The 18,063-nt window shown below is 33.8% G+C and overlaps 3 protein-coding genes across 4 annotated transcripts; 1 reads left to right on the top strand and 2 right to left on the bottom strand.

Moving 5' to 3' along the window:
- Positions 1-495: 495 nt before the first annotated feature.
- Positions 496-5,566, bottom strand: LOC107612767 (factor of DNA methylation 4). Of its 2 annotated transcripts, none has more exons than XM_016314498.3 (7): positions 5,145-5,566; positions 3,423-4,509; positions 2,989-3,170; positions 2,817-2,885; positions 2,423-2,707; positions 1,477-1,698; positions 496-1,252 (listed from the first exon to the last, which is right to left on the bottom strand). In XM_016314498.3, exons 2-7 carry the CDS (start codon positions 4,507-4,509, stop codon positions 1,022-1,024), a joined length of 2,076 nt encoding a protein of 691 aa, XP_016169984.1. In that variant the 5' UTR covers positions 5,145-5,566; the 3' UTR covers positions 496-1,021. The 2 variants fall into 2 exon arrangements, with proteins under 2 accessions (XP_016169984.1, XP_016169985.1); XM_016314499.3 differs by having other exon boundaries at positions 3,423-4,522; positions 5,145-5,538.
- A 1,541-nt stretch (positions 5,567-7,107) lies between these two features.
- On the top strand, positions 7,108-7,506 carry LOC107610256 (flowering-promoting factor 1-like). Its single transcript, XM_021109455.1, has one exon. It carries the CDS (start codon positions 7,108-7,110, stop codon positions 7,504-7,506), a length of 399 nt encoding a protein of 132 aa, XP_020965114.1.
- A 2,484-nt stretch (positions 7,507-9,990) lies between these two features.
- On the bottom strand, positions 9,991-13,124 carry LOC107613491 (putative serine/threonine-protein kinase PBL9). The gene is made up of 7 exons (XM_016315510.3): positions 12,696-13,124; positions 12,437-12,581; positions 11,618-11,943; positions 11,332-11,467; positions 11,103-11,245; positions 10,846-10,969; positions 9,991-10,743 (listed from the first exon to the last, which is right to left on the bottom strand). Exons 2-7 carry the CDS (start codon positions 12,486-12,488, stop codon positions 10,304-10,306), a joined length of 1,221 nt encoding a protein of 406 aa, XP_016170996.1. The 5' UTR covers positions 12,489-12,581; positions 12,696-13,124; the 3' UTR covers positions 9,991-10,303.
- Positions 13,125-18,063: the final 4,939 nt, after the last annotated feature.

Raw genomic sequence — 18,063 nt, forward strand, 5'->3', positions numbered from 1 at the left:
AAGTTTATAGAGATCTGAAGCGGCGAGGTTCGAATCCCATCCAGTTATTTGAGCCAATGAGAAAGCAAAATTTTATAAATGCATATGGTGTTGGCAAATAAGATTTGGACCTAGTCATGTAATATTCCAAAGCTGACTGAACAATCTGCTGTTTTCCACGTTACATGCAATTCGTTGGGACTGAATGTTTTGTGGTCAAACTCAAATGTGTGACCCACTATTCTTGACAAATACACTTATTCGCCTGTACAAATGACCCATGAATGAAGGCGCAACTCCCAACTTCGGGTATTCATCTCAGGAGAACAAAAATCACATGGGAGAGTAAGAACAAGGAAAACAAACACAAAGCTCTATGAATTATGAAATACAGTACTGTACAGCTCAGAACTCGTACATCATTCATTCGCATTACAATGTAATTTAATAATCATGGACTTGGTACTAGATGTAAAATATCTTGGGACATTTGTCAAAATAATACAGGTAAAAAGGTTTATTAGAAATATAAATATTTTAAGTCTCGTGGATAAAATATACTAAAAGAACAAAAGTTTCTTATTATCTCTTTTAACAAATGTTGTTAGGCTAATCTTTAGATAAAATAAAATAATACAATTAACATCCAATCAGGTGACATCACATCATAGTATCCGCGTAATTAAGAGAGCAATGCGGGATGTAACAGCCACATCAGCAACTTTAATTTTTGTTCGGGCAATGAATACTGCAAAAAAAAAATTTCCAGTAGCACCTCCCATGGAAAAAGAAAGCTAATTATAAACACGAAACACTAAGTGTAGTTTTATTTCTTGTTTGAAATTTGTTTTGTATGCATGTTTGAATCGTCTTGAAAGGATTTAGAAAGCCCAGCGGGGCCAGACAAGTAAATCCAATTTTGCTGAATCAAAGCATTTGTCAGTTCTGTACATCAATCTCAATTCTGATAACTTTGGGCTTTTGGCCTCCAGCTTACCCAAAAAATTATCTCAATTCTAGTAGAACCACCGAAAGAAAAGCGTCAATTTCTCTTTCGCCTTGACACTTTCCATTGCTTAATCAGATCTAAAATACCCTCCTCCAAAGATGCCTTTCTTCCTTCCTTGAAATTCCAGACTTCTGGTATTGGGTATCTACCACTAGGATTGTACTCATGCAACTCTAACAAAGCTCTAGTCACCACTTCAAAGACCTCCTCACCAAATTCATCCTTCAAAGTCCGCAATTTTTCATCATTTTCATCTAAAATTTCCTACAAAGTATAACCAACATAGTTTACATCATGCTGCATTGCATACAAGAAAGAGTAAGAGGAAAAAGGTGCCAATAATGAAATGATACATTGGTCTATTTGATTGTTAACTAGTATAGCCAGTAAGGTACGGGGTAATGTCCACAATTAAATGGATAAATTAACAGTTCATGGGAATATATATATATACTTTAAGAGGCATGCAATTCTTGAAGTCATTGTACCTTGGCATTTCCTGCTTTATCTGTTACAACTTTAAAAGGATGCCAATTTGCATCTCTAAGATAATCCTCCCATTGAGAGCACAACTCCACTGTTTTTATCTGCACCTCATCGTCTTCTAAACCATCAAATTTTCTCTTAACTAAATTCACAAACAGTTTGCTATCTAGTTCTCCCATTCTTTTCACATGAATGAAAGCACGAGCTGACTTCTCTTTCATAAACTGTGTTAAAGAAAAAAAAAAATACATATATATCAGATTACTTCACCAAAAATGAAACAACAAAACCAACCAAGTGACGCTATCAACAACTAACCAGTTGAAAATATAGATATTACTTAGCTAGAAGGTTAAGTCACAGGTCACGCGAAATGCAACAAACTAGTACAAGATGGCAAAATATAAACCACATCTGGGCTTTTGCAGACATAGCATGATTCTACCATTTTTTATTTAAGATGATAAACATGCTGAGTTAGAAATTTAGAACTGACTCACCTGATAACTCTGTAACGAACTGACAAAGCAGAAGTTAGCAACCACATTGATTCCCAAATAGCAGGATAATATCACACAAAATACATGGCCAAACAGAGAGCTACATGTTATCACAGCAAATCACCTTTCTCATTGTCCTGAATCTGATTTTATCATTTTTTTTGAATTTAAGAAAATCAAAATATCATCTAGTATAGACTACTAAACATGAAGCATCCTGCCAGCAGTAATATGGATAATGGAAGCTGTTTTGTCTACATTAATATGCCTATAATTTTTCTCATGTTTCCTGTGAATTTTAAGTTTGTTTAAAAATGCAAGCAAGCTTATTATTGCTAGAAACAATTAATCAAAGACTTTCTGAAGTTGAATTTTCAGACCACTGAAAGAGCTGAAAGGCAAAAAAGACTTATTGACATTAACATTTATGCATGGACAACGTACTTACTTTTACTAATTCCTTGCGAGCATCCTGCAACTCATCATTGGTTTTACGCTCCCTGATAACAAGAGTTTGCTGAAGTCCTTCAACTGCTTCCATTTCCTCCTCTTTTTCCTGCAGATCCAGTTTGATTGCTTCCAGTTTCTTCTTCTCCTCTCCTTCATCCTCCTCCATGTGTTTCATTACTTCAACAGCCCCTCTCAGACGCACAATTTCCAACTCCAATGCTTGTTTTTCATCAAGTTGTCTTTGTAGTTCATGAATTCTTCTATCCAGCTTTTCCTTTTCCCTCTGTAATATTCAACCCCCCAGATGGCACAGTGAATAACTTGGACACAAGTAACTGGATTAACAATAGTAGACATCCAAATGTATCTAAAATGAGAAAGGGAATTTATACCTTCTGTTGTTCAGCCTTACGCATCATTTTCTCATCAGCTTTGTTTTGCTCCATTATAGCCATTTCATTCTGCAAATGCCAGTATAATAACAATTAAAACAATTGGGAGTGGTCCTCCAAATTTTACACAAAAGATATGGTTTTTCTGAACTCAAACAGGAAAATAAATTACATTTTTCTTCTTAAGAAATAGCTTCCTTCTCTCATTTTCATTCTGCACCTCCCTCTTCTTCAGATCCCTCTCAATGAGCTCAAGTTCTTTCTTCTGTTTCTCTAAATGTGCTCTGTCTCTTTCATGATCCTTGCAAATTTTCTCCAGATAATCCCGATCAATCTGCTGCATCTTATTTATTTCTAATGATAGAAGATAAAGAAAGGAGTAAGCAACGTTCCAGAATTAACATAAGTACATAACTATTTATATCTTCCAATTTAACCTGTAAGCTACCATAAGAAACAAAAAGAGAGAGAACCATATAAAACCATATATTTCACCATCCCATTTGGAGAAACAAAACAAACTTATCATAAAAGTAAAGAATAAAAGTAATAGACCAATTTATTAAACTATAAACAATTAGGAATTCATTAAAAGATTTGACATACCATCATTAAATGATTTAATCATCTCCTCTTTCTGCTCCATCACTCTCTTCAGAGACACATTAATTTCATCATATTTGCTTGTCACCTGTTCCAATTCTATATTCTTCATTTTCAAAGTATTAGCCAGCCCTGAAACAAGCTTAGTTGTTTTCCTTTTGTCCTCTGCTTCTTTTCCAGAAACAGTTTTCAAATCCCCAGTTTTACGGAGATGTTCACCGACTATACCCTTAAAGTGGTAGTCATCTTCACGGGCTACCCATCCATAAATTTTATTACCTCGGTCTCTCACACTGTAGTAGTCCTTCTTACCACAGCGTTTAGATTCAAAGCTCCTCTCGAAGTTCATTGAATCTATGAAACCTTCCCAGTCTGAGTTGAACTCAACAACAGCAAAACCGGAATGCCCACGCCAGTTCCATAACGGAGTAACTCTCAAGGGACGAAATCCATCTCGTGTCAACTCATCCCTCAGTTTGCTGCCACTTCCTGCCGTGTACTTATCACCCTTCAGTTCCCTAGCAATGTTTGCCAAGATACCAATCCAAGGCCAGACAAACATCTGATCCTTTTCAACAGATTCTGCAGGTTCTGATGTCCTCCTCCTCTTAACATCATCCTTTTCAACAGGTTCTGCAGGTTCTGATGTCCTCCTACTCTGTTCTGCAGGTTCTGATGTCCTCCTCCTCTTAACATCATCCTTTTCAACAGGTTCTGCAGGTTCTGATGTCCTCCTCCTCTGTTCTGCAGGTTCTGATGTCCTCCTCCTCTTAACATCATCCTTTTCAACAGGTTCTGCAGGTTCTGATGTCCTCCTCCTCTTAACATCAAGATATCTAACGATATAGTTGTCAAGAGCAGAGTGCTTTGCTTTATCTTTTTGGCCCCTGCTCATCGAACTGGAGGCATATCGTGATGCATGCTTGGAAAGCTCACTCAAACTGCAATCCTGTTTGCCAGGGCAAAAGGGGCACCTATACGTTGAACTGGATATTTTCACTACAATAGACTCTTTCTTCAAGTCCTTGTAGTAACTATACTCATAATCTTTCAACTCAGACTCAGTCATACGTTCTGACACTTTGGACATCTGCCAATGTGAACTGAAATCAGATTTTCAAATATTATGCCAAATCATCTCATGCATACTATACAAGATCAAGAACAACGTTTAATTTCATTTGTCTGTATCCGTTCACTAACTCACCCGCAGTTTCCAACCAAAGCAGAAATTTAAACAAGTTTCAACAAGAAGAAAGCAACTCAGTTTCTAAAATTGGGGATTAACAACTGTTAAATGAGCAGCAAAGGCGCTAATCAGTAATCATCAGAAAATCAGCAACAAGCCAGCAACATCATCATCATCATCATTTCAGAAAATCAGCAATTCAGAATGAGCAAACATCAACAAAATCAGTATTATTAACTCAGCAACTCAGAATTAAACCCAGCAACTCACAATTAAACCCAACTCCAACTTGGAATTAAACAAAGGCACTAATCATCACCTAATCAGTAATCATCAGAAAATCAGCAACAAGCCAACAACATATCAGCAACAATATCATCATCATTTCAGAAAATCAACAATTCAGAATAAACGTACATCAACAAAATCAGTACTATTAACTCAACAACTCAGAGTTAATCCCAGCAACTCACAATTGAACCCGACTCCAACTCAGAATTAAACAAGCAAAAATAAATTGAAGATAGAGAGCTTACCGGCGGCGAGAGCTCCAAGCAGGGCTGTTGACCTCGACAGAGAGAGAGTGCTCGAAGCAGGAACGTTGAGCTCGGCAGAGAGAGAGAGAGAGATCTCGAAGAGACGACGACCAGCAAGCCTTAACGGCGACGGCAATGGCACGAGCTCGACCTTCGTGCGACGGCGAGAAGGGTTTCGGGCTTTCGGCGGTGAGTTTGAGGCTTTGAGCTCGACCTTGACGTCGAGAGAAGAGGAACGATGAGAAGAACCCGCCACAAGCGACGACGGCGAGGAGAATGGTTCGGCTGGAGTGCGGTGGACGCTGGTGGCTGCTTGCTGGAAGGCTGGGTTTAAGGGTTTCTTTTCAAATTTGAAATTTCATTCAATTCAGAGAGTGAGAGTGAGAGTGAGAGTGAGAGACCGGGTTCGTTGCACTCGGTGCAATGTGCATGTCATGCGTCCTTCCGTTTTCCCTTTTTTTTCTTTTTTCCCCATAATTCTATTTTTATGTTAAAAGATAATTTCTAGTAATTTTGGTGAAAATTCCAGCAATTCCATTGGTTGAAAAAAATGAAAATATTAGCAATTTTCAAACACCTTTCTTCTTTTAGGATCCCATCTTATCTTATAATCGTAATGGTAAATGATAATAAATTCACAATTGAAATAAAGACCTTTTGATGTGGATACAAGAATTACCACCATGAAATCCCTATAGACCAATCATTGTGTTGATTCTAGTGCAACTTAGAGAGGGGGTTCCCAAGCAATAATCAACGAACTTGTAGGAAGAATTTTAGTTGTAGCGGGGAAACATCAAGGTTTTTTTTTTTTTTTTTTAATTTCCTTTTTACGTTAAACATGTATATATTCAATTATTCATAATCATGGCATCATCATAAGAGTAAAAAGCTATTTTTTTGGGCGGTAATTTCTCGTTGTTTGGGCCTAAGGCCCATCTCATATGGTTAAAAAAGAAATAACTTTAATCACATTGAAACCCACAACAAAATATTAATGACCCTAAAAAACTAAGTATACTTTTGGTGTAAAAAAACTAAAAAAGAACTAGAAAAGTATAATTAAGCGGAATGAATTTCTTTTAACTAAATGTTGAGAATTCAATTTTTATTTATAAAAATATTAAACTGTATCATATCCATTGAAATACTTATGAATTAGAAAAAAAAAAAACTCGATCACCATATTAGACAACGAATTTTGATCATGAAAAAAAAATAATTTTATTCTATTAACCTCTATAATTTTATTAAATTTGTAATTATATCTTTGTATTTTTTGTAATTAATTTTTTATACCAAATTTTATAATGTGCTAGTATAAAAAGTTAGAGTTAATGATTTTTTTTTACAAATAGAAGATATTTACAATGAAAAATTTAATTAGATTTTTAACGGTATATTTTTTGAAAAGAATATTATATTTTTAATATTTTTTACGTGAATAATTAGAACAAAAAATAGCATACTAATGTGTAAGCATCTCTCACACAAGTTAAATTTTAATTATTAATAAATTATAACTCAAATAGTATAATCTTTCTATACTTACTTAAGAGTTCGCGAGTTCTATTCTTCCTATCTTCGATAAAAAAAAAAAAGTTAAATTTTAATTTACCCATTCCCAAAGATTATATCCCATAATATTACCTTGGGCTCCTAAAGTTTTTATAATTTCACGTCTACTTGAAGGCTTATATGTTATATCTTTGTAGCTAGCTAGCTAGAATTATGGATAACCAGTATAAACTAAGTTGGACGCATTGGTGATATATGTTAACGTTAAATATGGCTGAAGAAAGATGTGTTATTAATAGGGTTTATGAAATTAGATAAATGTTATAATAAGCGAAATTGATGAAGCGTGGTATATAACTATATAAGTGTGATAATGGATTGACCATTTTCACTCACCACTCACAGAATAGTGGTCATCGAAAGCGATTCACGTGCAGGTGCAGCAATGTCTGGGGTCTGGGTTTTCGGCAAGAACGGAGTGACGAGGCTCATAACAAACCCGACAAGGGAATCCTTCGAGCAGAGGGATCCACCGCATGCGGCGGGAACAGCCACCGCTCCCGGTGCCAGACCCAGAGTGCTGGTGTACCTGCCAAGCAACCAGGTGATTCGTTCCTACGATGAGCTGGAAGAGCGACTCGCCGAACTCGGTTGGACTCGCTACCCTAACTCGGAAAACCCTGAGCTCATCCAGTTCCACCGATCTGACTCATCCACACACCTCATCTCACTCCCCAAGAGGTTCTCCAAGTTGAAGAATTTCCACTTGTACGACATCGTTCTCAAGAACCGTTCCTTCTTTCAGGTTCGTGACCCCACCACTGCGCAACACCATCAACGTTAACAACAAGCTTAGTTCTCAGTACGTCAACCCCCATGCACTTTCATTAACCAAACAAGGAATATATGCACTTCCCACTTGGTAATCATCATGTTCATCTTCTCCGTTATTATCATTAATTAATTAATATATTTAATTGCCCTTCCTTATAATACTCTATATTGTTACCATTTCTTTGATTTAACGAGTGACTTTGAAGGCGATGAATTTATGTACAAAAAATAGCTGTTATTATTTTATATATGTGTGAAATATGAAATGATGGAGTTGATTTATTAACTAGTACGTGAAAGATTTAGTTAGGGTTTAGGGAGTGACGTAGGCTTTCTAGTTGGAAATGAACGAGGAAATGGTTTAGTTACTGGCTTAGGCATATGCATGCGTATGGTTATGAATGAGGTGTGAAGAGGTGTTAAAGCTGATGGAAAAGAGTGGAGAATCTGGTATGAGTCCACGTCCCAAGGCTGACACGTAGGAGTACTTCTGTACTATCTTGTATATCTTTCTATCAGAGACTATCATCTTGGGTCTACAACTCTACTCACAAAAGTATCACTCCACTGCAACCATTTATAGATGCTCCTCTAGCCTACTACCTACCTACCTACCTAGGGTTAACAAACATCATTTAATTCCTTCTCTACTTTGCTCTTTCAATTTCTTTTTTAGTCATTCATTTTTCGCTTTCTTGTAAAACAAAATCATTTTTATAAATAATAATGTAAATTTTTTCACGCGTTTGGTTATTGTAACCAAGTATTTTTTGGCAATGCTAGGGAGACAAAAAAAACGACCAGAACTTATCTTATTTAGCATTCATTAATTGTCGCAACAATTAATGAATGCTAAATAAGATAAGTTATGACTATTTTTGGCTGATTTTCTTTTGTTACCAAATATTTTCGCTACTTTTATTCATGTTTTTAGTCACTATGAGCGAGCTTATTATTTCACTATCATCGTAGAATTGAACGTGAATATCCATACTAATGGCTGATGAGTGATACATATATAAACTCAATTTCTTTGCGCGTGAAATAAGTCTTGGTTCTAGAAGCTTTGCTCTAATGAATATGGTCATGATTTGTTCTTCCAGACTAATATTCTATTCGAAAATGTTTTGTAACTAAAAAAAATTAGACAAAAACAGTCAAAATTTGTCTTATTTAACATTCATTAATTGTTCTTGTCTTATTTAACATTTATTAATTGTTGCGACAATTAATGAATGCTAAATAAGACAACTTCTATCTATATTTTTTGTCTCTCTATCATTAGGCTTTAAAAAACTGAATTCTGTTATATGGTCAAACAAAAGAGAAGAGGTTACTGTGTGGCTGCAGAGCACCGGTACTCAGTGGTCCCAATTTTCTCTTTGTTTAAAAAAAAAAAAAAAAAAAAAAAGAGAGATGAGAATGAGAGGGGATCTGGAAGGACAGTGTACGAAAATAAAAGTGGTGACTAGTGAGTGCATCAAATTCACATTTACATTCACATTCACATTCACACAATCACACCATTCTTTAATCTTTGATAATGCAATGCCACGTCCTAACAATGCAATCAATCTACCTCTACACTCCCTCCCTTCTCACCCTAATTCTTCTAATCTTCCTTAATTGCAGCTTAAAATATAGGAAACATTTCAGGTGCACCAGGAGTACCGGTGCTCCAATTATTTTAACTGTTAATCTGAATTATAAAAAATATATATAATATATATTAATTGAAATCAACGGTTAAAACAACTGGTGCACCGGTATTCCCCGGTGCACTTGAAATGTTTCTTAAAATATATATTATCTATTCATCTTGTAATTAAATACAATCAACCTTGACATATGACATATGACATATGACACTCTCACGCGCTATTAACCAAAAACAATTACTTTGGTATTTTTTTTATGGGAAACTTTACATATTTTTAACACATGAAATAACTTAAATATGACAAGGACCATGAATGTTGAAAGAGACAGTTTTAATCTCGCACATTCTTTAAGTTAACTGTAGCCAAACATATTTGTAAGTATACTTGTCAAATATAAGTAAGGGAAAGTAATATTGCAGTGCAATCCAATCCAACATCACTTATCACTTCTCAGAAATCTATATTCTATATGATGATCAATGTTATTAAGACAAGAAAACCGTTTGGTGATGCTATTTATCAGAAAAGTTGTGTATTCAACATTATTAGTTGTTAGTTATGAGCTGTAATCTTAAATTATATAGATAAATACAGGTTGGAAACCATATGTGGAACTTACTATAACATGCAGCAATGTGCATTCAAGTAAGAACTGTGTCCTTGATGAGTGTTTTGTCCATATACTTGGCTCTTGGTCCACTCTAGTTCTAGCCAGAATGATTTTGCCTAAAATGACACGAACTTATTTCTTGAAATTGCTAACAAGATAATTGAGGAGGATTTCACCTACCTCACTAGCAATCTACAATAGTAAACAAACAACTATGTCCTTATTATCCACAAGAAAGCCATCACATTCATTGTGTATGAGAACAAAAGTAGGTCGTAGTGTATCAGCATTTAAATATATCTCTTGTGTTTGCAATCAAGTGTTAACATAACAAAACTAGGAAACTACACCACCCCAAAAATATCCTAATATTAAAAAGAAGTACCTACATAATTGCAACATTAGCTGAATTATATCATATGTACAATCTATTAGTTACAGAAGTGCCTGAGTTCATGCATCATGTTTTTTCCCCTGCATCAGAGCAATATATTATTAGGATTTCTTAAGTTTCAAGGTTGTGTGTGTTTGCAATTTCAAGTATATAGAGTTGAAGCAGAGGGCCTAGGGTAAGCTGTAGGGGTGGCCCTCCTATGGCTAACATCATCAGCGCTTCTTCTACGAGGGCGAGACGCGTTACAAGAAGGATTTCGGTTGCCTGCATCTGCATTAGGAGCCTGCAGCTGCTCCAGTAATGTAACAACTTCATCCATGTTTGGCCTGAACTTGGATTCTCTAGATATGCATCTCAAGGTGAGTGTGGCTACCTTATAGGCATCTTCAACCGAATACTGTCCTTCGAGGCGCGTGTCCAAAACTCGAAAGACCTTGCGTTTATTAGCCAGGTATGGTTTAGCCCACTCCACCAGACTGTGTTGTCCGGTTGGTCGATTCTTGTCAACCGACCTCTTACCGGATAACATTTCAAGTAGGACTACTCCAAAACTATAGACATCACTCTTTGCAGTAAGATGACCTGCACTAACATTGTGTTAAGCCAGCTAACCAAAAAGATACTAATCATGAATTAACATAAATTGGGAGCAAAAATTGTTCAGCAACTTGAAACAAACCATACCAGTAGCTAGATATTCAGGAGCTGCATATCCGTAGGTTCCAATCACCCTTGTTGACACATGACTTTTGTCACCTGTTGGTCCATCTTTCGCTAGCCCGAAATCCGAAAGTTTTGCATTGTAATTCTGTAATCAAATCAAGAAATATATTCAGTTATGATGTCCAAAATCCAAATAATGTCCCCTGCTTTTAATCAAATTACCAAAACAAACTCTGCCATGAACCTATGATATATTGCAAGCACACATAGTCACATACCGAGTCAAGCAAGACATTGGAAGTCTTAAAGTCACGGTAAATCACTTGTGTTTCGGCACTGTGAAGGAATGCAAGCCCTTTGGCTGCATCAAGAGCAACCTTTAAACGGAGACTCCATGATAGAGGTTGAAAGTATGAGCCTCCTGTTACAATAACACATCCAAATGTTAAAATTAGTCCTAAGTTGAAACTTTAAGATTGTGTGCAATGATGGGCAGAGAGCACTAACTCCTGAACAAATGATTCTCCAAGCTGCCACGAGGCATAAACTCGTAGACGAGAAGGCGGTGTTCATCTTCAAGGCAATATCCAATCAATCTCACTAGATGAGGATGAGAAAATTGTCCAAGATAGTTTACTTCAGCCTAAAAATTGAAAACAAACTCCTCTTAGTTATGCAAACTGATTCAATTTAACTTAGAAGAAGATCATGGATGAGATAATGCAACTTGAGACTTGCTTCTTGAATTATTCACCATGCTTGGAACTAACATAAGCAAGGGACTTAAACTCACCAACCACTCCCTGTGACCCTGTAAGCCATCTTGATTAAGTCTCTTCACAGCAATAACAATGCCAGTGCCAGGTTTGGAAGCCACCAAATAATTCTCATCAATCCAACCCTTAAAAACAGAACCAAAACCACCTTCTCCTAACACACTGTCCGGCCGGAAATTTCTCGTGGCTGTCTTAAGTTCTGATAAACTAAAGCTCTTTAAATTAGAACACTGCAAGATCTCTCCCTCACTCCGTGGAGTCGGTGGCATCGAGGTAGACGAAACTTTACTGTTTATATTACTGAGATCATTCCCATCTGTGCTCACATTCTTTGAGTTCACCCCTGCCAAATGGAACTACTATATCAATTACAGTTAAACCTTCACCAATATCATGTCTTAATCCAATGTAAAATTCTCTGAGCAATCACACTGGATCTTCATATCTAATTACAATGTCATAGATCAAATTGGATCACTTGGTTCTGAGTGGAGCTCCAATTATTGGCAAGAGATTCATAAGCATCAAAATAGTGTAAAGAGACATTTTGTATACTAAATTGAGAAATTAGAAGACATAACCAGTTTAAGAGAGAGTAAATTCAATTAACAAATCAAATATATTAAACAAGTGAAAGAGGAAGAAAAGAATGCTTAAATCCATCTTTTTTAGCTAATCAAAATTCTGCCTTGGTTCCTTCAAAAGCATTGAGAGAGAAGAAAGGGACAAACTGGATGATATACATGCAAGCACAAATATCCAAACTCAATTATTGTAAAAGGCATTTCCACTTAAAAGGGTCATAGCCAAGAAGAAGAGAATTAAGGAAGGAATACCAGTGTTGTAGGGGCTCTCAGCTTTAACTTGGGCACTCAGACAAACTCCCATGCTAGAAACAGGTTCCTCAATTACTGAATCCTTGTTTGTTGTGTGAAGATTACAATCAGAAAAGCTGAGAACTCAAGTTAAGGTCCAGCACAACTGCATAAACAAACAAACAAACAAACAAACAACCATGAAAGGTGGACTAAATACAGAATAAGAAACAAGAAAAGATCTGAGGCCAAAAGAGAAGAGAAGGAAAAGGCCAAGAACCTGTGAAACAGTTTGAAGTGAAGCTACAAAACCTGACTCCAAAGTCCAAAGTGAGATTTAGAGAGAGAGAGAGAGAGAGAAGGGTTATATATGAATATGAGTGGGGTGTGTGATGGAGGGTAAGGGTGGAGAGAGTTGAAAGGGACATGAGCTGTGCATTCATTCATGGAATGGACCCAGTTCTGTTTTCCTTTTAACTTCAACCTTTATGGACCCCCTTCCCTTCAATGTTAATTAATGCCTACAAGCTACAATGCCACTGCAATTTACAAGCATCATCAAATTCTTGTATTGTATCACTCTCTTCTTATGCTTAGAAAATTGTAGGTGCACATATACATAGTAAATGAATATAAATAAATGCATAGGTTTTATGCTTTTGCTAAGCTTACTTGTCTTGCTTTGCTTTGCTTGCTTCTTTGCCTTGTTATTCACTCATTAGCTGGCTAGCTACCAACCTTATGGTACTTCTTTTTTTTTATTTAATTTCTTACTTTAATATTTAAACAATTGTTTCCATTATTGAATCATATTGATTATTGAGTGTACAATTTACATTCAACTTTAGATCTTGAAAATAATATCAATCTTCCTTGTTCTTCTTTTTTCTCACTGCACTCCAATTCTGTCACTGTCTTCCTTACCATGTCATTTCCATTTTATTCATTTCTGCCACCCTATTAATATTCTTGTCTCTTCTGTATCTGCTTCTTTTTTATTTTAGAAAAAAAATATATTATTATTATTTTAAATATAAAAAAAAAAAACCTAACTTTTGGGGGGTGCAAGGTGCATGTCTTATTCCATGTCTTGTCAGGGCCCTTAATGCTTTTACCACTTGGACTTTGGATATAACAAGAACAACAGTCGCCAAGGTTTTCCTCTTAGTTCTTCCAATCCTAAAGTCATAATCTCCCAAATTAGAATTCAAAGATTGTGCTGCTAAATCCTTGAGATATGATAAGATACATGTCACTTAGATGGATTCTTGATCATGTTGTAATCAAGGGAGCAATGGTTCTTGACTAAATTGATTTCTTTTTAATAAAAATAAAAAAGTTAGGTTGAATCCTACTATTCTTCTATTACTTATTATATAAACTTGTCTATGATTCACATAACACACCAACCCATTTCTTGTTGATAAGGGGCTAGATCTTTTATATAATGATTTCGCATATATATATCATTTTATATTTGAAGATATTTAAGCAAGACTAAGTTCAACCTAGCTGGAATAACAGATTGAATATAATTCAATTATACATGCTTTCATAATCATGATAAATAACCCGAGATTATTTCATCACGTGCACATTCATAAAGAAAAGCCAACCACAAGATACAAGTTGGATTGATTCATGAATCATGTTTGGTGTTTAATTTGGATTCAATGAGTAACATCACTACTAGTGGGACCAATACAAGGACCCTAAAACCTTGGTCTTTTATGGTAAATTACTTAATATCTGTGTGAGTCTCTAATTTTGTGTGACATTATTATCCTCGGTAAGAATTTTAGCCACACAAAAATAACAATGAAAGTAACATTTTTGACGAATTATGACAGAAATTGACCCTCTGCTCCTTCCTAAATTGTTATCAAATTTTAGCTAATTTATTTCAAACATTCACATGATGATGATACCTTTATGATATCAAGGCAAAAGAAGTAATTGAGATGTAAAGAATGAAAAAGGAGGGTAATATGTGCATGAATATAGTAACAACTTGTAATTATAGTTTCTGACTTATTATATGCATGCATGCATGAATATATACATATATTTTGTTAGATAGTGACCAAACTTTAGTGTAACACAATTATTAGATTTTATGAAATTTTCTTTTAAATTCTGAAACGGGATAATATGCTCCGTGCATTGACAATACACTTCCTGCGAATTGTCTTACTTCTAAAATTTTAAAAAACATCATAAAATATAATAGTTAATTATTACACTAAAATTTGGTTAATATCTACAAAAATTAGCTGAATATATGTGGTTGAAATTTGAAATTATCCAAAAATTTCAGCTTGTCGGCCTGCTTTTAAAAAAAAGAAAAAATATCTATTTAAATGAAGATGTTAAAAATATTTTTTTATAAAGAGTAATTTTATGTAAAAAATGTGTTTTGTTTGTTTGATTACATTAAAAAAGAAAAATTATAACATATCAAATTAAATTCTCTAATTCATTATTTAATAATAAAAAAAGATACATATTTAATAATTATAAAATTTTTCATGATAGTATTTAGTATTTACCAAAAAAAAGATAAATTAAAAAGTGAGATGTAAGTAGAAAGTACAAGTAAAAGTGAAGAGGCGCAGATGGGAATGATGTGTAAATGGGTGAAGTAGTAGGTGGGGAGTGAGAGTGAGACATTGTGTTGCTATTGCGTGACCAATCTTCCTTAGATCCAACCATCATTTACTGCATGACATTGAAAAATAAGATAATATTAAAAAAAAGTATAGGAAATAACTTTCTTTCAAGCTAAAATAAGTTAATTCTATTATAATTTAAATTTTATGAATAAATAATAATTTAAAAATTAAAATTTAAAATTTAAAAAAGATTTTTTTTACATTTATTACCATCATATTTATAATACACAATAAAAATAATTTATAAAAAATCTAATCTTTTTTTATTCATTTGGAAACAGTAAAATCAATCTCTCCTCACATCTGCTGTCTCCACGCATTTTCGATGTTGTCGCCTACCATCGCACTTTTCGTCGCGCTGTGCGGCCTCTTCCATGCGTTCTGTCACCCTTTTTTTTGTTGACGCCGTTGTCCACCGTTTCGATACATCTGCACCACCACGGCTCCATCCGTTGCGACCCAGCCACCATCGGTCTCCCATTTGCAACGCGCAATTCCATGGCGACTCTTCCACTCGCGATGCGCAGTCTCTGTGGCTTCCTCCTCGCGACGCGCCACTACGAGTCTCCCACCATACATGCAACACCGTTTAAGATGTCATCACCTGTCACCCTAGGACTCTTCTTCTTCTCCTCTTCTATTTAGTTTTAAATGACCATTTTAACTAGTTTTTTATGTTTCTTTTTCTTAAATTTCGAATGATTCTTTTTCTTAGTTTTGGATACTTTTTTTTCTATATTTTGTATGTTTTTTTTTTTTAGAATTTAGATAATTTGTTATCTTATATTTTGATTTTTTTGAAATTTGAATGTTTTTTTTAAAGAAAAATTAAGGTTTACATAATAAATAATAAAAAATAAATTAAAATAAAAAAAATTAATAACAATTAATTAGTATAAAATATAATTTAAATATGCTTATTAGCTTGTTGTTGGCTATGACCCAGTTTGGGTAAATAACTTAAATAAGTTCTTTTGGAAAAGGAGCTTAAAACATAAGGACTTTTATTAATAGCAGCTTATAAATAAGTTATTTTGTGTTTGGATTTTTAGTTATAAAAGTACTTATTTTAAAGTTGTAGCGTTTGGATAAATAACTCAAAAGATAAATTTTTTTTACAAAAGAGAATGAATATTAAAATAACGATGATAACAAATACTTTTTAATATTGAATGTTGATTTTACATAACCTAATCACTAATATTGTGTATGATATGGTAGGTGAAAATAAAAAATAAAAATAAAATGTGTGTCAATGTATATTTTATTGCTGTTTTTTATTTTTTATTTTTATTCCTATTAGAACTCTCTTCTCCTTTATTGAGGTCAAGAACTTGTTATAATTAACTATGAAAATAATAATAAGCTATAAAATTACATATGAAAAAAATAAAATTAAAACTGAAATTTTATACCACACTTGAATACAAATTTAATAATAAAAAATAGTGATAAAATAATAAAAAAATATTTAGAAGGAATATATGCAGTAAGTTGTTCAGATGTAATATTGTCTGAAAATGTGGTGGAGGATCAATACTTCCATCAGATGTTTCATTATGTAAAAATGGTGAGACTTGGAACATTGCGTGAGAATGATAGTGGAAGGCCAGTGCTTCTAGCAGACCTTGTGTGAAAATGGTGATGAAGAGTCAGTATTTTTCATAGAATAAGAAGGAAAGTAAATTTTTTTGTTTTAAAATTAATTTTTTTAAGTAAGTGGTAGAATGACTTCTCGAGAAGCAAGAAGTCATATATTTCTACTTCTTCAAAAAGTTCCAAATTAACTTTTCGGGAAGTTAGAAGCTTTTTTAAAAATAGTGCCAAACACATAGATTATGACTTTTCATAATCCAAAAATAAAAAAAAAGTAGCTTCTGCTACTTCCCAAACGGGCTCTATATCCTTTTAATTTTTTAGCGGAATTGAAATTAATAATCGTTATGTATGAATATTAGCAACAAGATATGTGCTGATTAAAACTTTAATTCATCTTTTTTGGATAGAAAACAAAAACTTAAATACATATGTAACTTCTTAGAAATTGACAATTTTTAACTAAAATATATAAAATATCTTTTTCTTTTTTTTTTTTTTAGTTGAATGGGTGAATGAGTGAATGAATGTTAGCTGCTGCCTGCTGTAGAGCTGTCACATGTGGAGCCGTAGAAAGGAGGGAAGTCAAAAAGTGGGGTCCAATGGGTGAGTGGGGCCACACGAATGGGACCAAGCCATTATCACACCCATTTAAGCAGAGACGAGCCAAGGGCCCAGAGGCCAGCACGATTGGAAACTATGTTTTGTTTTCAATGACGCCGAAAGGCCAAAATCCTATTAAATCAAGAAAATTTTTTCTGTTTCTGTTGTAAATGATGTAATATATATATATATATATATATATATATATATATATATATATATATATATATATAATATTATGTACATGCTAAAAATTATTTTTAATATATATTTTATATTTTAACATATAATTTATAAAATAATTAATTTAATAATTAGTTTTTTTTAGGTATATCTAACACGGTACAACGATGATATTATGGTTTTTGTATGACTTGAAAAATAACTATCCAATTTCGAGCTCTAAGTTTTATTATCTAAAAACAATTATTTATTAAAAAAAATAAACAGCAATTAATTTGTTTTTCATATAAGAGAAACTATATAATTAGAGATTATCTCATAAGAGAAATTTTGTACAAAACACTTAATATAGCACTTGTTTCTTTAATTTTTTTTTATGTGCATAATTAAATGAAAAATAATTTTCAATATGAAGTAATAATTTAAATATTATAAATAAAAAAAATTGATTATGCATATTCTTGTAACACAGGCTACAAGAATTTTTCTATTTTGTTCTTTCCTCATTAATTGTTCCGATTAATGTTTGTTTTACGGGTCAGTTGCTTTTAGTCTAATGATCTATCGCTATAAGATTCCTACTACAAGTTTTGA

The sequence above is a fragment of the Arachis ipaensis genome, chromosome B8 (assembly GCF_059453495.1).
Source record: "Arachis ipaensis isolate K30076 ecotype BB chromosome B8, ASM5945349v1, whole genome shotgun sequence".
NCBI classification, from domain to species: Eukaryota; Viridiplantae; Streptophyta; class Magnoliopsida; order Fabales; family Fabaceae; genus Arachis; species Arachis ipaensis.